The sequence below is a fragment of the Spodoptera frugiperda genome, chromosome 1 (assembly GCF_023101765.2).
Source record: "Spodoptera frugiperda isolate SF20-4 chromosome 1, AGI-APGP_CSIRO_Sfru_2.0, whole genome shotgun sequence".
Taxonomy (NCBI): Eukaryota; Metazoa; Arthropoda; class Insecta; order Lepidoptera; family Noctuidae; genus Spodoptera; species Spodoptera frugiperda.
This window is the reverse complement of record NC_064212.1, coordinates 1,914,012-1,936,496: the sequence shown is the minus strand read 5'-3', so window position 1 is coordinate 1,936,496 and position 22,485 is coordinate 1,914,012. Positions and strand designations below refer to the sequence as shown.

The 22,485-nt window shown below is 35.1% G+C and overlaps 1 protein-coding gene across 9 annotated transcripts in view; it reads right to left on the bottom strand.

Moving 5' to 3' along the window:
* The window catches only part of LOC118273115 (GTPase-activating protein skywalker), an 89,753-nt gene extending 68,555 nt beyond the window's left edge, over positions 1–21,198 (bottom strand). For 5 of the 9 annotated variants that reach the window (XM_035589906.2, XM_035589911.2, XM_035589910.2 and 2 more), the window contains exons 1-3: positions 20,701–21,197; positions 20,038–20,337; positions 947–1,149 (exon numbers count right to left, since the gene is read on the bottom strand). In XM_035589906.2, coding sequence (XP_035445799.1) covers positions 947–1,149; positions 20,038–20,149 — 315 coding nt within the window. In that variant the 5' untranslated portion in view covers positions 20,150–20,337; positions 20,701–21,197. Of the gene's footprint in view, positions 1–946; positions 1,150–20,037; positions 20,338–20,700 lie in introns of all 9 variants that reach the window. The other 4 variants (XM_035589904.2, XM_035589905.2, XM_050696296.1 and 1 more) reach the window with 2 other exon arrangements.
* Between the last annotated feature and the right edge of the window lie 1,287 nt (positions 21,199–22,485).

Below are 22,485 nucleotides of genomic sequence, written 5' to 3'. Positions count from 1 at the left end.
TGCAATCGTTATTAAACACACCCACATACGGTGTTTGTGCATGTGGGGTACCGACGCGTGCGCAGCGGCGAAGGTGAGCGAGCTAACTTGATGTCTTGCCAATCTCTTAGCTACGTGCATATTAATGATGCTGTTCGTTTGTACATTTCGTACACAAAACCATTTCTGTAAAAATGTACGTATTTTCTTATTTACCAGCAGTTTACATAAAACATTAGTTATAAATGTCACAACAAGTTAAAAACAAGTCATAAATTCACCGTGCTTGTATTCGTTCGTTACAGCCACCTGTCGTATAATTAGTCCGCCATTGTTAGGCCGGTGGCGGTTAATTAAGATGCGCGATAGCTCCCATTGTGACGCGAGGATGCGCGAGCGCACGTTGATGTCGTACACAAGGACCCGCGCGATGATAGACAAGCCTACGACTTGGACTAAATGAAACAGACGTACACACTATACAGGCTGTTCCACATAATACTTATATTCGGCCTCGATGGACAGATTGGCTTTTTATGACAACTTCACGCATATTTCAGCTACAAGGACGTCTTGCGCCTGTGTGAGTATGCTTTGTGGTCAACAAACAGTCACCTGACTTGAATTTCGAAGCGCTCGCTAGTGTACTCGCTACTTGTTACTGAATCTATAGAGAGCACTTGTACAAAAACACGCCGAAATTTCCGAGACCTTGGAGGGGACATCACCTTATCTGGGGGCGCGGTATCTACCTAATTTTAAGGAGGTATTGTACTAAGTAAATAGACATGACCTTGTAAATATTAAGCGTTTGCCGGTTTCGCGAGATAACGCTCTCAGCGGGCGCACGTTACCTTGCGAGTTCAAAACGAATTTCTTTCGTGCAAAACAAGTTAGTGAAGTTGGTCGCACACCTTGGAAAAAAAACCTATCGCTGTCGCGTTGCGTAATTTGAAAGAGCACTGACCTGTGTAACCATGTCCCAGTAGAATCCATCGAGCATAGACTTTCCATGTTGATGTTGTCTGCAGAGAGCCGGCCAGAGGGAGGCGCGGACGGGGCTGTTGATTGGCCAGGAGTTTTCTCTGATGAGTAGCTTGAGCTCGCGCTTGCGGGCCTGTTGGATGAGGGGCTGGATCTCCTCGAATGTTTTGAGGGGCGCTTTTTTGCCTGCGAATAACGGAGAGGGTAAGCACTGCGTCCAGATAGGCGACGGGTCGGAGACGGCGAGGGACTCCGCGCTGGGTGCGCGAAACGCGGCCGGTTCTATGTACATCGCACTGTTGGCGCGGGGCACATGCTTTCGGTGCGCGCGCGCCGCCGGCACTGCCGCCCGCCGCCGCAAGCTCGCCAGCCTCCGGAAAATGCGATAGCGCGCCCCAACACTGTCACACTTCCATTGTTTATTTGACCGTGAGGCCAGCGCGCCGGTACAATAGACCAAAATTTTATAAAATCGATTTCAAATAAAAAACAGTGGGATGCAAAAACGTATTTGCTGTTAATTAAGTATTTAGTTTAGAACTAAAAACTATTACTTAAAAGGCAACTACACTACACAGCAAAAACTGTCAGATTAGTCGTTAAATGCTAATGAAACCAAAAGAAATAAAAACGAAATTTTCACGAAAAACCTAAGTACATACGTCAAGTAAACAACGCGTAGATATCACACGATAACAACATGAACAGTCGTATAAATAGTAACAGAATCAAAGCAAAACGCAACATTTTGGACACGAGCCAATAAAACGAAATTTTCGTCTTGCATACGTAATCGTAGGTTGAGATGGAGACTGGAGCGAAACAAAATAAAATGGTTGAACATCTCGGGATACGCCCTTTGGTCGACCTAGCATACTATCTAGATACCTTTAGTTCATTATGTCAAGTTGTAAGTTCATTGAAATAAGTTCAAAGTTAGAAGGATTTGTGTCATTAAGAGGCCGATGGCACTGGATTAAAAATGTACGATTATTGATTATCCATCAGCTACTGAAATAGCTCAGTGTAACTTTATTTAAAGTCAGCTGTGTAACCACCTCGGAGTTCAATGACGGGGTAAACATACTATTGACTACTTTGTAACATTTTGTGTGTTTGTGAATCGGGTTAGTGTCCATATTATTGAAACATTTTATTTATATTGTAATCACTTCATCATAAAATATTAAAAAGTCTTGCTCTTTTCAATACTTCTCTATTGTTTTCACCAAAAAAATAATTCAATTCCCAATCAAGTTCTTTTGAAATCGAGCATTAAAAAAGTCCGATTCCGCTTCCACAAAATTATGGACATCGCGTAAGCATTTTTCGAAGCGACAATTGAAAAGCTTTTAGAGGTTACAACATTTTCCGTCGATCGTGATCCGCAAATCCGATTTAAGCCGCACTCTTTTTTGGCATTTACTTAAATATTTTCCAGAGTATTTTTAAATCAAATTACTGGTCAAAATCGAGAGAATAAAGGTTCTTTTATCTTTTCATTATCATCAGTAACATGGAAAATTGTGGGATCGTAATTTTTTTCTCCATGACGTCACATTTCTCGCCAAGAAAGCGACACGGTCGTTTGTACCGACAGTTGGCGTTGTGGTGTTAAGTAAACAAGTATGATAAGACGAGGTTATCTATAATGCAGTCGCCGACCAACCGCTGCGATTGACAGACATAGAAGATTTATTTTTAAGTTATTACTTTATTACTTAGTGATTGTTACGTCGGCGCGGCGTCGTAAACTTTGCAATTTAATGTTTGTTTTGTTATTATGTATTAGGTTTATTATATATGTTTCGTGTTAAATTGGACATTCTGGCAGGATTTGTTTCTTAATTTTTTCATTCGTTTTCAGATTTCAAGATTTATCTTTATTGTGAAGGTTGCAAAAAATATTATTGGTGAAACTATGTTTTGCTTGATATTTTTAATTAGATTTTTCTACTAAAGCCTCCTAATCTAGATTTAGATTCAAAACTATTGTACCTATAACAGAAATTATCTTCAAGAAACAAAACAGATAGTGAAAAATTATAGTTTTAAATTTAATAGTGTACACAACATTAATTTCTTAACAGATACACAAAACAATAAAATGACTACGAATTACACAACATCACGCAATATTTGAATTGACAATGAGTAATTTGTCCAACAAGTAAAAACATGTATTTGTGTTTATTACATTATTATCATTAAAATTACTAAATAAGAAAACCATTTCTTTTCATTTTATTGCAATCAACTAACGGTATTTTATTGAAACGATAGCCTTGTAATAAAATAGGGTTGTTTACAACCAGAGTTAGTTAATTTCCGTACCCTCGTTCGCGCGAAGTGGATCTACTTCCGATGTGTTCAAAATAAATATATTTCTTGTTCGTATCATAAATTCTACCAGATTTTAGATAAAAACTGATTATTATTGTAATATAACTGATGCAAAATGTCAACTCCTGGACCTTCCTCAATGACTTCCATATTGGCCGATATATTGTTTATGGTAAGAAAAAATACAATAAGGTTTTCATTATCCTTATCCTTATTAAATTTATTAAAGTTAAAGGCAAAAAGGGAAAATCAATTAAGCATTATTTCAAAGTTTTAGGAAAATAAGTTCGGAAGGATTTGATAACATAGGCGGGAATGGCTAGTCAAAACGGATTAATACTGGGTATTTAACGACTTTTCTGGGCAAATACTCGAATAACTCAGAATTTATCCGGTATTTGTTCAATTAGAATATTAATCCTAAAATTGCCCATCTAACTATAGGGTGTATTTATCACACTTACTGTCCAAAAAACTTGTAAATTAAATCATACTACAATCTTGAATGCCATCATAAGATAGACACATGGATAACAAATCCCGTTCAGTACTCTAAAAAGTCTACACCAAATTCATTTCCTTGATATTCATATTGATTAGAATTTTCCAAGAAGCGATATTATAGCGATTGTGACGTCAACATAGCAAATACGTACGTAAGTACACTAACATTAAGTTTATTATTGAGTTTAAGATACGGATTATTTTATCAGATGGAGCAATCTTGCTATTTTCGGTGTGTTTTATCGAGATAACTGGCTATTTTCACCCCACTGAGCCGTTAATAGCTCCATTGAATATTGAATGTCACAAATATTATTATTTTCAGTTGGATTGGCGTATTGACTTAGTATTCAGAGTTTGTGTTACTTTTATAGCATGGTTTTTGAGTCGATTAAATGTCTAATCTAGTAAGAGTCTGACACTCCTCGCGTCACCCAAGGCGGGAGAAATCAATGGATAATTTTCCCCCTTAAAAAAAATTGTTTGTTATTTTCTTTTGCTCTATTTTAACTAATCTTAACTTTTTAAAACAGTATGTATAGCTCGTTAAGTAATATCAATAATAAATCTATTTCCAAAATGTTACAGATAACTACTGCCGGCGCTTGCGCCTGCCGAACAAGCAGTAGCAACAACTTAACTAAGCAACTTGGTGAACTATCGCTAATACAATCAATAAAGGTAGGCTGACTGTTTGTTGTGATTTCTACCGCATTTCAAGTGTATTGTTCAGGTATTTTCCCGTACTAAAATAATTTATACCAGATTAGAATAAGGACAGAGTAGAGAACGTACTTTAGATAATAACTATTTGTCTTTTAAGTCTTTTAACTTACATTTTGAGGAACTTTGCATTCTATGTCGAGGTTTAAGACGCTCGCTTCTCATGCGTAAGGATTCGGGTTCAAAACCTACCAACAACGGCAAGTACCAATGTGACTTTTTCCGAATTATATGTAATTTCTAAGATTACTTATAAACAGTGAAGGAAAACATCGTGAGGAAACCTGGCCTTTGAAATCGGGGCTTGGCACAAAATGTCTGACTTCCTCTTATCACAAACTCCTTTTTTTCTCACATCTTTCTAACTAGACACAATCTATCCATCTTTCTTTACTATGGTCGTCTCCTACTTATCCATCAAACATAGACGTAATAGATATGGGAGCAGAATAAAATTGTTATCAGAAATAGTATTGATTCTATTTATTGCTATTCATATAAAAAACAACGTTTTTAACAGCGATTTACCATGGCAATTTAGATTTTATATGTATTACTACAATTCTCTTGTATTGTAAGAACAATGAGCGCATTTTTTCTTATCTTTACGGTCAGACAACTAATACGTATTTCAGAAATAAAAAGAAGCGTAAAGGTTACATCCAATAGGATATTAGTAACCTATTTATCCCCGAAGGGGTGCACTCACCATTTGTGCAAGTCCCATGTAATAGAGGGTGAGCCTCTTGGCATACTTATACTGGGCACAATTCCAGACTCCGTGCTACTAGTTACTGAGATTTTTTTCGAAAAGCCGAATAAAGAAATGCTTTGCCCGACCCGGGAATCAAACCCGAGACCCTTTGCCCGGTAGTCGCACTACGACACACCTTCACTAACAGAATAACAAGTTATTTGCCTAACCTTGCTTTAAAATTCAATTTATTATCATCCATTTTACTAAAAAAGTATCATTCATTAAGAACGTCAAAAACTCAAAATGCATGACTGTACGCACGTAATCGCATCATGTTTTTCAAAACCAACCTCTTGATCAGTTCCAAATTAAAAATAGTGACGTAAAATTTTAAAATTCCGAATATCACATGCGCATGATTCACTGTTTAATGAATCAGTGTACCTAGTTCTACAAGAGATACAGCGTGTATTTTTATCTTTTGAGATTGTGTAAAGCTACCATGCGCATGTTTACATGTACCTAAGTAATGCTAATTGTACAGGGCTGATAACTGTTTTATGTCGGGTCTTTTCAGTATAATACTGTGTTCCCGGAAGTTATATAGTTTATTATAATTAGCTATACTTTGGGAAACTATTACATAACTCAACTGCACCGTTGGCGCGGTCGCGGTGGCTGGGTAACTGGCTTCCGTGCAACCTGTAGCGGGTTCGATTCCCGCACGTAGCAAACTTTTTGTGTGATCCACGAATTGTTGTTTCGGGGCTTGGTGTCATGTGCATGTGAAATTATTTATTAGTGTGGGGCAACATTTAAAAAAAACTAGTCAGATAACATTTTATAAATTTTATTCCAAATAACTAAATTGGATTATTTTGCTTAGAGAAACCGATGAATAGGTTCTAAAACCGCAAATCAAGTCTAAAATGTTTTGATATGTCTAGAACATTATTTACAATTTCCGGTACCATTTCTTAACTGACATTTTCAAAGAAATTAACACATAAATAGAAGAACTGGATTTCAAAAAAGTCTAAAACGATAATATTTCAGCATTAAATTTTTTTTTTTACCATCATACAATCGTGGGTTAGTTTAATCTCATAAATTAAAGAAATTATACTTTCGACACGCTCATTAATATATATTTTTTAATTCCTCACCAGTATTTAGTATATATGACGTCAGAGCTACGTCAACCGCACACCGTCGCTTGCGCATCCAACGGGTTAATTTATGAACAAACTTGGCAAGTTTCATAGTACATTATGCTGCTATAATATTAACTAATTTATTCTCTTGCATGAAGATATTTGATGAAAATGATTAAACAAACCAACTAAGAACGCGTGTACACTGAAGGGTTGAGGGTATTTTTTATCAACCGACTTCATTCGTTTCTACGTTAAGTAGTTAAGTTAGATGCAGCAGGGCAAAGGCCTCCCTACCCTCCTTCCACTCCTTTCTGTTTAAATTGCTTTTTGCTTTTTGATCTATTTCCCTACATATAAACATGAGTGTAATACCAGGTGCTAAACACCATTAATATTCATTACCAGTTAAGTTGATTTGTAAAAATTCTGGACATAAGAATTTTATTGAACTAGATTTCTGGATTTCCCAACGTATAGCAACCCTACCCACGACTGACATCTACAAAGTTCGGATGAGATTCAATGCAATTAATCTATCCGATGTTTACTAGTTGGCATCACTATTGACAGATGGCAGCACTTACTTTAACAACTCATGTTTATTGTTTTGTTTATGTCTGTGGACGCAAACATTGTTTTGATATTTCGTTTATTGGATTAATTTTGCAGTTTGTTCCAATAGTTGTATCATCATACCTATTACATTATGAAACATAATGCCAATTTACAATGTACAGCCACTTTTCACAATTTATGTCCCATGTCCATTTTGGTGTCCCATTTAGGTAGTGAGCCTACTGCCAATACCGGGCACATTTTGAAACCGTGCTATATAGTTACTGAGAATTTTTTGATAAACCGAAAAATGCCTAGCATTACTTTGCCCGGCAGTCGCACTTGCAACCACTGGGCCAACGAGGCAGTACTGTATACTATTATTTGTGTTGATGTATAGATATTTCTTACAATAACTTCTTTTTATTATTGTCCTAACGCAATAACTTATGACCTAGGTCAACATCGTATGAAATGTTGCCAAGCTAAAGACAAGGACACAACTCATAACACTTTCTCATTTAGTAACTAACTATTGAAGATCAAAAAATGGTGGATGAAGCGAAAGAGGTATGTAAGAGTCGTAGTAATTGGCGGTCCATTGTCTCTGCCTGCCCATGGGAGACAGACGTAAAGTTATGAGGCATTCTCTCAGGGAACTATTTAAAGAAATTAATATAATGACTGTTGCCTCTCAATATATCTATGAAAATATAGTGTATGCTCATAAAAACATAAAGTTATTTAAAAAGTACAGTGATATACACAATATCAACACTAGAAATAAAAATAAATATGTTGTTCCTACTACTAGACTTAAGAAAATAAGCGGTTCGTTTAGATGTCAATGTATACGCTTTTACAATAAAGTTCCCAGCCATATTCAAAGTTTAAACCTAGGTAAATTTAAAAATGTTATTAAAGAAAAACTTTGTAGTAAAGCTTTTTATAAAATAAAAGACTACTTGCAGGATAGTCAGGCTTGGGAATGAACTGCTATAATGTCCACACAGGTCTTGCTGACATGTTTGTAACATATAGTTACATTTTTTATACAATTTGACATTAACTTAATTTGACATTGTTTTATATATTTTTTTCCTTTTATATTTTTATATTTCCTTTTAAAATTGTTAGTTTGAGGACCGTGTGAGACTTTTGCTAGTCATTTTATTTTTAGTAAATTATATTCTGACAGTTTGAGCATTTGTGTGGCCTACCCAAATGTTCTTTTGGTTGGTGTTGTTCGTCGGATCATTCAGCAACAGCCGTCAGCTGAGCTGATTGTAAACTGACACATGCGTGCTGCCATCTGAACAGGTCCGCTCAAACTGCTGTGGTTCTTTCCTCAAAAGACCACTACAGAATCAACTTGCACGGTTCTCCGACATCTTTAATCTTTAATTGATTTGTCTGGACTTTAAAGCCGGGTCCAGACGAGTGTAACGTGTAATGTAAGATTACGTGTAATTTAGCATCAACAGTGTGGACGGCACACGAACTCAAAGCGAATTGTGAACGCGAAAATATTTCAAAAGCTGTTTCCACTCAGTTGCTACGAACATGCCGAATAGGAAGGTCGTGATAGCTGATCCTCTACATCTCTTTCCAATGAATGAGCAATATCATTCCAAGCATCGTGTTTCAGATTTTTTTAAAGAATTGCGGGTTTTTTGGATCCCAAATAACAGGTTTTTCGTAATACAAACTAATAAGTTCAAGCGATTGTTCGTCACTCCACATCATGAAAGTACATACGACAAAAACGGCACGAACGCCGTCCAAACGAGCACTGCGAGCAAGGCTCGGATACCGGTTAAATTTTCAAACCGTTATTATGTACTTGTACGCAAAACCTTTACATTGGGTTTCGTTCGCGAAACCGGTTTTTTTAAACCGGTATGTGGAACAGTATTTTCATAAAGGTTTTTTCGGATTAACCGGTTTAGAGCAATAAAAACCGGTTAATACGACGCACATCAAAGAAACGCCGCGCGCTGTTCAGCTTATTTCAATAATAATATTTCAACGCGTGTACCGACATGCCCCTCGTCGAATATAAACCGGTTAATTTAGGTTAAAATAAAGTTCTTTAATGTTCACGTTCTTAAGAAAAGTTCGGAGGCAAACCGATATAAACCGGTATTAACCGGTATTTTTTAAACCGGTTCCGAGCCTTGACTGCGAGCGTCTTTGTGTTCGCGCGAAAAACCGACAGCCGATGGATCAACCCCGAGCGCCGCGCGAGCGTTACATGTAATGCTCGTACTGCCGTCCACACGAAGAATTCGTGTTACATTACACGGTGGATTACATTACACGTTACACTCGTCTGGACCCGGCTTAAGCCGGGTCCAGACGAGTGTAATGTAACACGAATTCTTCAGCGCGAGTGTTACATGTAATGCTCGTACTGCCGTCCACACGTAGAATTCGTGTTACATTACACGGTGGATTACATTACACGTTACACTCGTCTGGACCCGGCTTTAAAAGAGACTAAAGCCGGGTCCAGACGAGTGTAACGTCCACCGTGTAATGTAACACGAATTCTTCAGCGCGAGTGTTACATGTAATGCTCGTACTGCCGTCCACACGTAGAATTCGTGTTACATTACACGGTGGATTACATTACACGTTACACTCGTCTGGACCCGGCTTATGACCTCTGAGTTTGTTTCGGCATTTCTTCTCAGAGTAGTCGGATAGGAAATGCCGGCCTCATCTAGTTATTTAAGAGATTGACGTGTAAAAGTGTTATTTTATAACCTATTTGCAAAATAAATATCATTTATCATTTATCATTTATCATTTATGTATGAAGATCAGAAACTACCAAAGAAACTGAAGGCATGTCTAGTTACAAAAAGATTAAAGTAGTTAATCATGGTTTTGGAACACTCGTGATACGAATCACGGAGACGTAATCATGATAACGATTACCGATTTCACACTAAAATCGTCAACAAATCTGCCATGACGTACTTCAAAATTAACGTAAAAGATTAGATTACGCTACTCCTTTCCTTATTCATGAAAAAAAAACAGAAAGTAGATTAGCACTTGTAATTAAAAGGATTTAATACAACAGTGTATCGTAAATTATATAAAATGATAAGAGATACCATTAGCAGAACAAATATAATAAAAAACGATGATTCAGACTTGTAATTTTTACAAATCATTTTTACTCGTAAAGGGAAATCTTAAGATAGTATGAAATTACTCATGTCACAAGAATAGCGGATTCTGAACAAAACATCCTTAACCTAAATTGTTCTAGAAAGAAGCTGTAACGTTGTGATTCCAGGACAAAGTCAAGGTTTAATTCTTGTTAGCGCGGTTTCGATTCCCGCACGGAGCAACTCTTTGTGTGATCCACAAATTGTTGTTTCGGATCTAGGTGTCATGTGCATGTGAACTTGTATGTTTGTAAACGCACCCGACACTGGAGAAAATCTTAATGTAGGGTAACGTTTAAAAACTAACTGCGCGAAGGCGTTCTCTGCCAATCAAACATAGAGCGATGCAAATAAATCATAGCCAAAATTTGAATCAGGACCACACCAACCAAATAAATATACTAAGTATAAGAAAATCACCTAACTTTTCACTACACTAAAGTTAAGTTAACAAGTGTAGTCACTAGACTCAAGTCCCTGATGCATCCAAGTATTTCCAAAAAGGCCACTGCATCATCGGTAAAGCACCAGGTAAATTACCTGCGTACTTTAGTTACTAAGCCGGAACCTACACCTAAAATTGAATCTATTTCCCTACAATTCAAATGAGTGTAATACCAGATGCTTAACGCCATTATTTTTCCTTTCCGAATTGCATGGAAACCGGTATTATTCACCGGGAACGGATGAAAGGATTTTCCTCATACGTAAATAATTATTTAACAATATATTTTCATCTCTACGTAAGAGGTGATGACTTAGTTCTTTCTTTAATTATTATTCATACCCTAACAATTAATGACGTCAGGTCAGCAATGCATCTATTAGTTACTAGTTATGTAGTTTTATTAAGAGTTAGGTGTATACGTGCAGTAAGACACGAAAGACATAACGAATGAAAAAGGTCTCTGTTACAAAAAACGCAGGGTTTAGAATTACAAAAGCAAGCGGACAAACAAATCAAGCAGGTAGATGGATTTCATAAACTTTACTGCAACTAGTAAAAGGAAACTACGATGGACCATCACAATTATGAGACAGATTTTTTTAAGAATAATGAGTTTTATAGAAAACATTTTGCAACAGCAACTAAAGCAAATTACTTAGAAAATATTGATGGTACAAAGAAAATTAAAAGCAATTAATCTCTTAAATTCATATTTCGAGGTAATCATCTAACAATTCTCCGAAATCGGGAAGGAAGTTTTCACATTTTGAAAAGCGTCCAAAATTCAAGGCAAAACAGTGTCATACGCATACGTGGAATACCGATCCGGATGCATCACTGAGAAGCAAAATTAAGATTTATTGTACAGCTTCTATGACGAACCGCTACGGCGCTTTCATATTTCAGTTTACTAATTGTTTACGTTTGGTTTGTTTGAAATTCTGAGAACAACGTGGATCATAAAATGTGGAACCACAAAGGAATATTTAAATGTAAAAAAAATAATTGTTCTCTATGCCATGAGGCGTGAATGCCAAACATTTCAAAACAAAAAGACATCTTGATCTGCTAATCAAAAGAACTCACTCTTAGGCCATGCTAGAACCACTTCCATCGTGGGTGACTTGCACAAATTTTGGACCACCGTCATTTTTGAAGCACAATAAAAAGAAATCTTGCATTGTTTTCAGTCACACCATGAATGAACCACTTAATGGGGCCGAGTATGACTCAAGCAGACACCATCATAAATCACAGTTATCTTGTCACAATCTCACTGTTCACACTAATGGCACTCCTGAAGTATGATGACAGAATAATTAAGATCGTTACAATTTTCACAAAAAAAATGTCACGAAAGAATGAAATCTATCCGAATCACATTAAGGGATTGTTTAAGTAAACAGAATTGATAAGAAATAATATGTATAACAAATACACAAGCTGAGCTTGACCGATGTATACTTTGGCTGAATTATGACTAAGCGAAATGCGAACTGTGCCTCATATTTATTACAATTTGCTAGTGTAACATTCAGCTGCTGTTATGTAGCTCTTTGGTGTTAAGAATATTATCATGTAAATCGATATATGTAATATAACGAGATTACGAACTTATAACCCATCAAAATTATCACAATTTCAGAGCCTTACAGCGAGTTATGCTATATAGCGTTTATCCTCTCACATCATTGTATAATTATGATTTATTTCGTCATGGTTACATGCGAAACCATTCAAGGACATTTCATATTCAATGGGAACCAGCATATGCAATTTTCAGATCTATGTCAGTTTATTTACAAAGATTGCATCATGAACTTAAAGAGAAAATCTTGCTTGACCTGACACGAGGTCACTGTAGAGAATATGCTCTAGAAACTATTACGTCAATTTGAGTAAAATCATCGCAATTATTGAAGAAACTAATTACTAAGACGGAGCCACAACAGACGATACCTCAGTGCCACGAGTCACGTAGACCATATTTACTTCAACCGAATCTCTTAACGGAAATCCTGAGATAAATCTTTCCAATGTAGGTATGATTTTTGCGGGAATTGCGATCTTTAGAAGAAATATATTTTCAACATCTTCCTGTTGAATCATTGTTTTGACGAAGCAATCGATCGAAACGTCAATGATTTCGTTCAGAGTTTAAAAACTGTAGCAACCCTCTTTAAAGTTTTCTTGTCAAGGTTTTCGGTTTTCCACTTTAATTCAAAAACATAATTTAAGGATGAGTCCATGAATTTTGGTATTTTCTTAACGGTCCGCTTACTAATCTTCATAATAATACCAAAATTAGTGCTTCTAAAACTCAACATAGCTCAAACAAGTTCTCAAATTCTCGACCTTTCTCAATTCTGCGTCCCCTATATATATAAATTCAAAGGCTTGCATCATCCATATTTTGTTAGCCGAACGAGGCTTGGGCAAGGGTCATTTATTAAAGTCTCATGTTCGGTTCAAATACCCAATTGAAGGTCACACCAGGTAGTTAACCTATCGTAACAGATACGATTCTGCATTTTCCTCAAGTTTTTTCATAACGATAATGATTTTTTCTTAAGATAAAGTTACCAAAATCACGCAGGTTTCATTATAAAATTAGTATCGTTCAGCGTTCCTAGTATTTCTGAATAGTTATAGTAATCAATAACTATTTAAGTAGTTTATATAATCTCTACAAAATCCTTATTCAGATTGCGCCTTCTAATTTAAAGTCATTTATTAGGATTAACTAATCAAATTGATTAGATTCCGATAAGCCTTACATTTAAACTTTTATCAAATCTTTCTAATACTCAATTTTACAACAGATTTCTACATCCGCTTTGTTTTATTGTTGTAAAACCCGTGCAATTATTACTTCAAAAACTTCATAATAATAGGGTCGGTACTTTCGCCAGGTGGCGTGTTGCCCCCACTGTGCGCAAACGCATAGAATCGGACCGCCTTCTTCAACGGCCTTGAGATGGCACGCGCAATAGCGGAACACGTGTTTGGTTGTTAAATTCAATAACATTAAAAAAACAGCAGCTACCGACTGGTATTAAGTGACAGATGGAAAGGGTTAGGGTAACCCCTCGTTGTTAGTAGGTCAACCATTTGCGAATACTGCGCAAAATGGGCAGGTGTGGTGATTTTATTCAAAACATCTACATTAGGGTCTGTACTTTCGCCAGGTGGCGTGTTATCCCCACCCTGCTCAAGCGCATGACATTGGACCATTGCCGCATTTGCTGCTCTAACGACTCTCTTAAAGAGTTAATCACGTGATTATGATTCGTATTTTTATTTTGCTTCTATTGTCTTTACGTTAACTTTCTTGCCGTTTTCACCATAGATTTATTTTTCATTTGCAGCGCTTGGAAGCCTTCGTTATTCAGATAAAAAAAAAACATGATGATTTATAACATTTTTCAAGAAAAGCGTAACATGACATCGGCACCGAAACTTATTGAAAAGAAAATGGTTTATTTATGGACTATTTAACATCCTAATGAATATTTTGGGAGTAAAGTTGATGTTTCCGGGTACTATATTATGTATACCTGGACAATACGACCCTCATTAGACTTAGATTATGTCATTCCCTTAATAAGGTAAACCGCGAACATTACAAGGTAATTCTATAAGGTAGACAAATGTAACATAAATTATTTATGGACCATAAGAAACTACAATGAACTGCAATAAACTATGTTGAGTTGTTATGCATTAGTTATTTTATTATTCTAAGGAACTTAACATACGATAAGTTAATGTATTAATATTCATTATAAGGAAAACTAAGAGAAGTGCCATTTGCATGATTGTAATCACGATATATAGAGAATTTTGTATTGTAATGAACGTTAGATATCAAGAAGAAAATTTTCGCTCATACCTTTGTTAAAACAAATTCGTTGTAGTTACTTCATTACAATTTTCAATAGTTAATTGGAATATATACCAAGTGACTAGATTACCTTGATTTTTGCACTAATCTAAATAGTAATATAAAAATCCCCTCACTAGTGACAGGGACTTTTATACTTAATCAATGACTCATTTGTATATCGTCATACGAAAAAGACCTACTACAACGAATAAAATATTTTCCTTGCAAAGATAATCCTGTCTTATACTGACAATGAAGATTATAAATTCTCACGATTATGACCCTCTTATCGGGGGTATATTATGCTAGTTTTATCAGTGGCTCAGATTTCTTCACTGATAACACTAAGATGAGAATTGTTTGCCTTCAATAGTGATAACAAACATTGTGCTGTGGCCTAGATAGGGCCAGAATATTAATAGACATTATTGTTTTGAATGGAATGTTCTAGTAATAACTGCATGAAGTAATATGCAAATGTTGGTTCGACATGTTGATGCGTGTCCACGTACTTAGCATATAGTAACTATAATCATAATACTAAGTATGAGAATATCGGAATTAGGTATTCTTGAAGTAAGTCTTATAATCTAAGATTATATTATATTTAAATTACTTTCATTCTCCTTTTAAAAACCATTTAATAACTACTAAATAAATTACGATGAAAATAAAACATTTAGTAGGTAATTACCTTTTTAACTAAACCTCAAATCCAATTAAGTGTAACAGACGTCTCTTTCGTCTAGACTTATTTTTAGTGTTGGCAACACTCGTATAAACAGTGGCTGCCATTTTTAAACTGAGATTAGAATAAAACAGAGTCATTAAACATTATTATTCATTAGAAAGAACTTTCTCTTTTCGTGTCCAAATCTAAACAGATAACATGTACAAAATTACTTTAATGATGGTCTAGATAAAGTATACTATTTTGTTCTAAAAAAGCATTTAACAGCCTAATCTTCTGTCTAGTTTTATCCCAGTCAGATTAGGATTAACACAGATAGCTAAACCTTAAGTTAAATGTATTTTACATTGAGTAAACGTGGTTTTTAACTAGCCAGGAGTGATTTGACAGACCTTAGTTAGGCTTTTAAAACTTCGACGGTTTAAGGCTGTAAGTTTAACGTCGTCATCGAGGGAAGGGTTTAAGGATCGCTGAGTAGGTGAAATTTCCTCACTTTTGTGGCTTGTACCACCCGATCTAGAAGTCATTGTAGGAGATGTAAAATCACTAGTAAATGTCATGTGACTGACTAGTTACTTATGTTAATGATTTAGGATTTCTTAACATAAATGAACTAGATGTAGTGGAGATTTTTTATCTGAATTTTTACCCTAATAGCAACCACTATTATTGACCCGCAATCTCATTTCCTAACTTTAGGAAAACAAACTTTTCTTTTCGACGTAACTAACTAATAGAACGAAACATGACATCTTTTATTTCTCGAAGGAATAGGTTGTTCTGAACACATTAAGTCAACTCCCCTTTTTAAAGTTCTTTTCCTAAATCATTTATCTACCTAAACAACCAATCCTAAAGTAGCAGATCACATTTTGGTGCAAAATATTGACAGAGGATAGTGTTAATTGATTCTACATGAAAATATGATTAACAAGTCGTTCTAAATCAAAGATACACAGGAAGATTCTAACCAGTTTATACTGGTTAAATAAAATTTATATTATGACGATATAGTAATGCAGGGTCTCCGATGATAATGGAAAAATACCAGCAAAATTGGCATTACGCAAAACGTGGCATTTAAAAAATATGCTAAAATAACGTAAAGAACTGTTTTCAGACACAAAATGTACGACACTACTGATAAAAGGTGACGATTTTGATTTCAATGTTGCCATAATGTATCGTCCATACCCTTTTTATAGGGCACTTAACAGATCTTAAAAATATTTTACGCCGTCGCTGCAAGACGGTCCATATTTTCAAAGCAATCTTGCAACTTCTTGGTGAAACTTTGCGACTTAAAATTTATTGGGAAAGATTGTCAAAGAAGGAGTTTCCTTTGTCCCATTTTATACTTGGATGAAGACCATCTGCTTTTGAACTCGAAGTTTTATCTTTTTCATCTTCTATATTTACCTGTTTAAATAAGCATTCTGTCATTTTGCTCGGGGCAAGGAGACAAGTAGTAAAATATGCATTCAATTTTCGCTAATTCGAGTAATACAGCTAGGTAATAGCTACTTAATTATTGCTAACACCTAATAATTTACTGCAAGATCATTAAACGCTAAAACTTTCAGTTACTAAATAAGAGAATGGTGTTTCTCTTTTTTTTGTACATATTTACTACATTTTAATCCTCATATGACTAGGTATTTAGTTAAATACTACTCTATCGCGGGTATTCAAGTATCCGGTCGCCATTGATAAATAAAATATGATTTTTCATTATTCGTCTAGAATCTGAAATCGAATGGCGGCACGCTTGCTAAAATATTGATCTAGATTTATGGTTAAGCAGACAGATATTCAGATAACTAATTCGTTAATTCATAAGATATCCATTGAAAAATAAAACAGAAAAGTACAAACCCATTTACGTCCGATTATAACTAGTTAGTTAGCGTTAAAAATATCACCATCTTCTTTAACAAAAAGGCCCTAGTAACACAAAAAACGTATCAAAGACAGTTCTTGCAAAATATTTCAACTTTAATACATAGAAACGACGCTAACCTGAACTTCATTTGCTAATATTAAGTCACTATTGTTACCGTTAAGAGTGTTTAGACAGTGCAATGCATAACATGCCACTGTTTCACAAACAATGATCCGAGCATTACACTCATTCAGGGAAACTCGCGGCTGTGGAGAAACATGAAGTCAATGAACATGTTCAATGGCGAAAAGACTAGATATGGAAGCGGATCGAACATCGTTGTTTCGAGTTTTCGATTGTGGGCCGTGGGATTTTTGCACTTGTACCAGCTAGTTAGTAAATCATACGCAAAAAGGTATGTTTTCACATAATAGTATAAGGTAATGTAAGTAACTAATATGTTTTTGGTCAACTATAATTGGCTACAAAGCATAATGGCAGAAGATTTAAACCCTCTTTCGAACCAATCAGACAATGATTGGTGTTTGAAACGGGCTATCTGTAACTCTTAATGTAATGATAAAAATCTGTCAGAAAATCATTGGACTTTCTCCGCACTCTCATTATGATGGGATAGGTATCAGTCGATTTCCAGACTTTATTAATGCTTCTAATCAAGTTGGATGTTATCGTTTAAATGAGTTTTATCACTTTCATCCTGCAGGTAAGCTGTAATAACTGTAATCTGTTTAGGGCAGGGCCTCGAGTCTATAGATAAAGATTAAAGTTTTAACTAATCAAACCAAATTGCCCGTCTTTAAGAAGCTAGATGGCCGTAGTCAATAAACAAACCAAGTACCCATTACACAATTTGGGTGTAATCAAAACCGTCATCCTTTTTAACGGCCCCTTGAGCCCATTTATTTGCTAACTAACTTTTACATCCCCGTAACATTATCTTGGGTACTTTCGGAAGTAGTTTGGAACCCGAAACTGTCATAAACACCTAGAATGTTCTACGATGCACCTAAAACCCGTTTTATGCTTTGGTTTAATTAACCGAGAGGGACCGGAACATTCTAGACGTTTCTTTTCTGTAAGCATTCAACGTTTTGGTCTTCAGAAATGGCACTTCAAAGGCAATTTCCTATCTGTCACGAACACACAAAGTTGATCGATTTGCGGACAGACTACCCAGCGGTTTCGCTTCATAAAAACTTAGTGCCAGCGGGATCATTAAATGCTGAAACTGCCTGGGAAAAACGGATCTTTATCGAGTTTCGTTTCGGTTAGATATAGTCGACCTATTTAAGGGTCTTAGGTAAGCGGTGGACAAAAACTGTTCAGAGTTTTTCTTTTTTGGAGAGCTGGAGTAAATCATTACGGGATTTTTAGCTAGAAAAAATGTAGGCTACTGGTACAGGAGAGGCTTAATTGTATATCTTATATGGAATCGGATTGACTAAATTTTAAGTAACTAGTTACCTAATATTTCTCCATTAAAATCATGAAGATTCTTAAGACCTTTTTCAAGTCAATTATAAAAGCAGTAAAAACGAAAATTTCTTACATTTGCCTTTTACGCACCAGTTTTTATTCCTTGAACATTTCTTTAGGCTTAAAGGTAATTAGTAGCAATCGTAGTTATAATGGTTTATCACGCAACAATATGAGGTGGTTACAAAAAGACGGACGTGAGGAGTTTCGTGAATCTAATGTCCGTCAGACGTTAATTTTCTAGGTAATCAGGCACATTTCATTAAGATTTTTTCTTTCTAAAGTCATTCTTTATCGTTTTTGCCAACCCTAACGATTTTGTAAGCTTGTGCAGTTTTTGTGATTAAAAGTTTCGTTAATTTTGTTATTATTAAAGCGTGGCTCTTAAAAAAAGGGATAAAACTGTTTATTTAACAATTCAGAGAAACGTAAAATTACTCTTTAACTTTATAAAATTCTATGAAAAAAAAGCTTAAAAAAAATAGGCGCCACCGCCATCGCCGCCGCCGCCGGCGTTTCCGACTTCACGCGAACCGTAGCGAAATCGATTGTTGGCTATCCATAGCGTTCCCGGAAAACCCCAAAACCCGAATCAATTGCCAGAACGAATAGAACCGTAGTTTCGCGAGAGAAAATCTAAAAGTCAAGGTGAATGTGTGAATCATAAAGTTAATACCACATTCAATGACTAAGATAACAAAACAATAAAATTATTTAATAAATTACACATAGATACGAAACTAGGGCAGTACAAAAAAGGTACACAATTAAAAATAACTTTTGTCTATGACTTGAATAATAACCATAGCTAACAAAAATTTAAACCAAAGAGGATTTAACTAGGCATTGCAAGAGACAAAGAAATGAATAGACAATATTTCATGCTTCATAAATTAGCATAGTGGTGTAAAAAGGACATGGAGTTGGCAATAATTTAATATTTCTGTAGGCCATAATGATTCTGACTTTGTGTTCTAGAAAACAATTTCATTAGCATTATTAGTTAATGTAATATTTTTGGAACTTACAACTTGAAATAAGGATATTTTTTCCTAAATTAGTCACTGAAGAAATATAAATACTTTTCCTCATTTCAAATATAACTGTAAAATACCTATGACTTTTGCTAAAGATTTTATTAGTTGCAAGAAAGTAGTTAATAACTAGCTATTTTCTTAACTCTGAGGTTTTTATCTGAAATATTATATTTGAGTAACAGAGTAGTTTTTTTATCAAACAACATTGAAGTAATAAAGTAATCATTTCAATTAATAACTATGATAACATGTGACTGTAATTCCGACCTTCATGCAAATTATGTAAGACTCTTATAAATAGATCAGTAGAATACCTCTTCAAGATAATATTGTGTGCCAGTTATAAAATATAAAAAGTTATTCAATAAAAAAAAGTAAAATTAGAAAGAAATAGTGAAAATAAAACTTATTTTTAAATTAAATTAATACATTTTTAAATAAAGAATTATTAATTAATGAAATAGCATCTCACCTGGTGGGCTATCAGTAAGGATTGTGATACCGGTGGGGTCAACGTGAGGGGGGAACGCCTCATACAGATCGGGCTCCTCTTCAAGCACCGCGGACAACATCACGGAGGGCATCCCGGCTCCACCGTCACTAACACACACACTCTATGACTAGACACTGCACAACACTACACTTGACTTGCCGAGTGTCTGTAGCTCTCGCGGAGCTCACACCCGTGAGCCACCCCGAGCCATTCCCGACTACCACTTGAACATATGAGTCTGACTTGCCTAAGTCAAATCTTGCTGCACCATTTTTAAATCTGCAAAGACAAAGTTCAAATCACTGGATATTATGTCAAGACTGCCAGTAATGTAACACTATCTCCAAGATAGCACTATCAACATTATAATAATCAACCGATTACGCTCCCGGCGATAGCGAAATCTTAGCGACTCTCAACAAACAATCAGTTACCTAATTCGTTATAATTAAAACGCTACAGATCAGCTGATTGCTACGGTGCCAGGCCAGACTTGACATTTTATAGCTATTTTAAGACTTACGGGCACCTGATCGGACTCGCTTCAATGTCAGATGCCAAGTACGAAAATTTAAAACTCGCCGCGATATCCAGTGTTAATTGTATGAAAAGGTGACCGTCCCGCGCCGGCACCGTACTCACCGCAATCCTGACGATAAATGATGCGAAGCAGGATCTGCGCCTCCGTATTTACCGCTTTGGAGTCCCCGCGGCGACTAAACCAAGTGGCCAGTTCCCGGCCCAACGTAATCACGAATAGGATAATAGTCTCGAATGGGAGCCAACGCTTTTGCTTTGTCACTTAAACGAACAACACAGTACATCACACAGATATATCGGTAACTGACCAAACGCACGGATACATTGTGAATAAATTCAATGTTATGTGGGATAATTTGCGAGCCCCCTTGCTTTCGTTAATCAAATTATCGATGTATCCGGTGAAAGTCGTTTTCGTTTTTAAGCGGTAATACACGAATGTGTAGAAAATGATGTGTTACTAGTTTAATTTTCGTTTTGTGGGAAAAAATCCCGTTCGTAGAATGAGATCGCACGACCGCGATATCCACGATTTGCGAGAAGTTGAGAACGCGATTCTCTCGTCGCACGCCCGTCGGACCGTCGAACAGGAAGAGCATAGACTAAACAAATTTTATTCAGACAGATTCAGAGTCGACAAATATCAGTCATAATTTTCTACCTAATACAAATTATTTTACTAATAAATGTTAAAAGTACATTAAATCAAATAATTATTGCGCTTAAATATTCAGTAAAGTTTTAAAGAATTACCTTAGTCATTATTAAAAAAAAAAATATTTTGTTTAAAGAGTGCTTTGTCGTTCGTGTGGTCGCAAATGTTACAATCGAGTAAGGGATACTGGGGAAGGAACTCTAGATTGAGTTCGATTCTCGTGTAATGCAAGTATTATTTAGGTCTTTCCGTTTTACAAAAACTTTCATTATTATTCTAAAATGGTGCACAATGCTAATTTTATTATGTAATTTGACATTAAGAATAATTCTTAATAATTTAATACTTATAACTCAAAGCTGTTTTTTAAACTTTAATTCCTACATACATTTATGATATAAATTTATAATACAATATTTACAACAGATACCACTCAATCGACTATATTATAAAATATAATTTATATTAAAATATTTAAAAAAGCTTTAAAAAATGATATAATGAATTATTTATTGAGAAAAACAACTGTTATGCCCAATACTATTATTGAACGCAAAAATCAAACACAAAAATTAATTTTATGCCTAGCGTACAATCTGATTTCTTTTCATGGCCTTTGGGCATGTTATTCGTAATGTCTTTGTTTATCCATTTTCTTTCTCTTGGCAACATCAAGCCAAATGTCATTTATTAAAGAAAGTGTTGAAAATTGGAAAATAATTTGCATAAAATTAGCTTTTTCAATAAGATTATTTACTTTATAACAATAAAAAAAATATAGTAATAGTGTTAATTTGTAAAAATAATTGCACTTCCGTCGATTCTTTATTATTCTTATCTTTTCTGCATCATGTAAAACTAATACTTGATATATTATAGCTGTTATTTATACACTCAAGTTCAACGTTAATAGAGTATTTGATTATTAGTGTTTGATTATTTACATAATTTTTCCAAATGACTTGATTTTGTTTGCTTAGTGTAAATACTGCTTTAGATAAAAACAATTACCAAAGACAACAAGATTCAAGAAACCTAACTGTTTTGGTAGGTTTACTATTTTATAACGAATTGTCTGAAAAAAGTATCACTTATATTTTAATTACATTTCGAAAAAAAATTGAACATGTTAACATCATCTATTTTAATTAGTGTTCAAATTATGTAATTCCACAAATGAAAACTAAGTATTTTTCTATTTTTAGTAGAATATTCAATCAGTAACTGGCAAC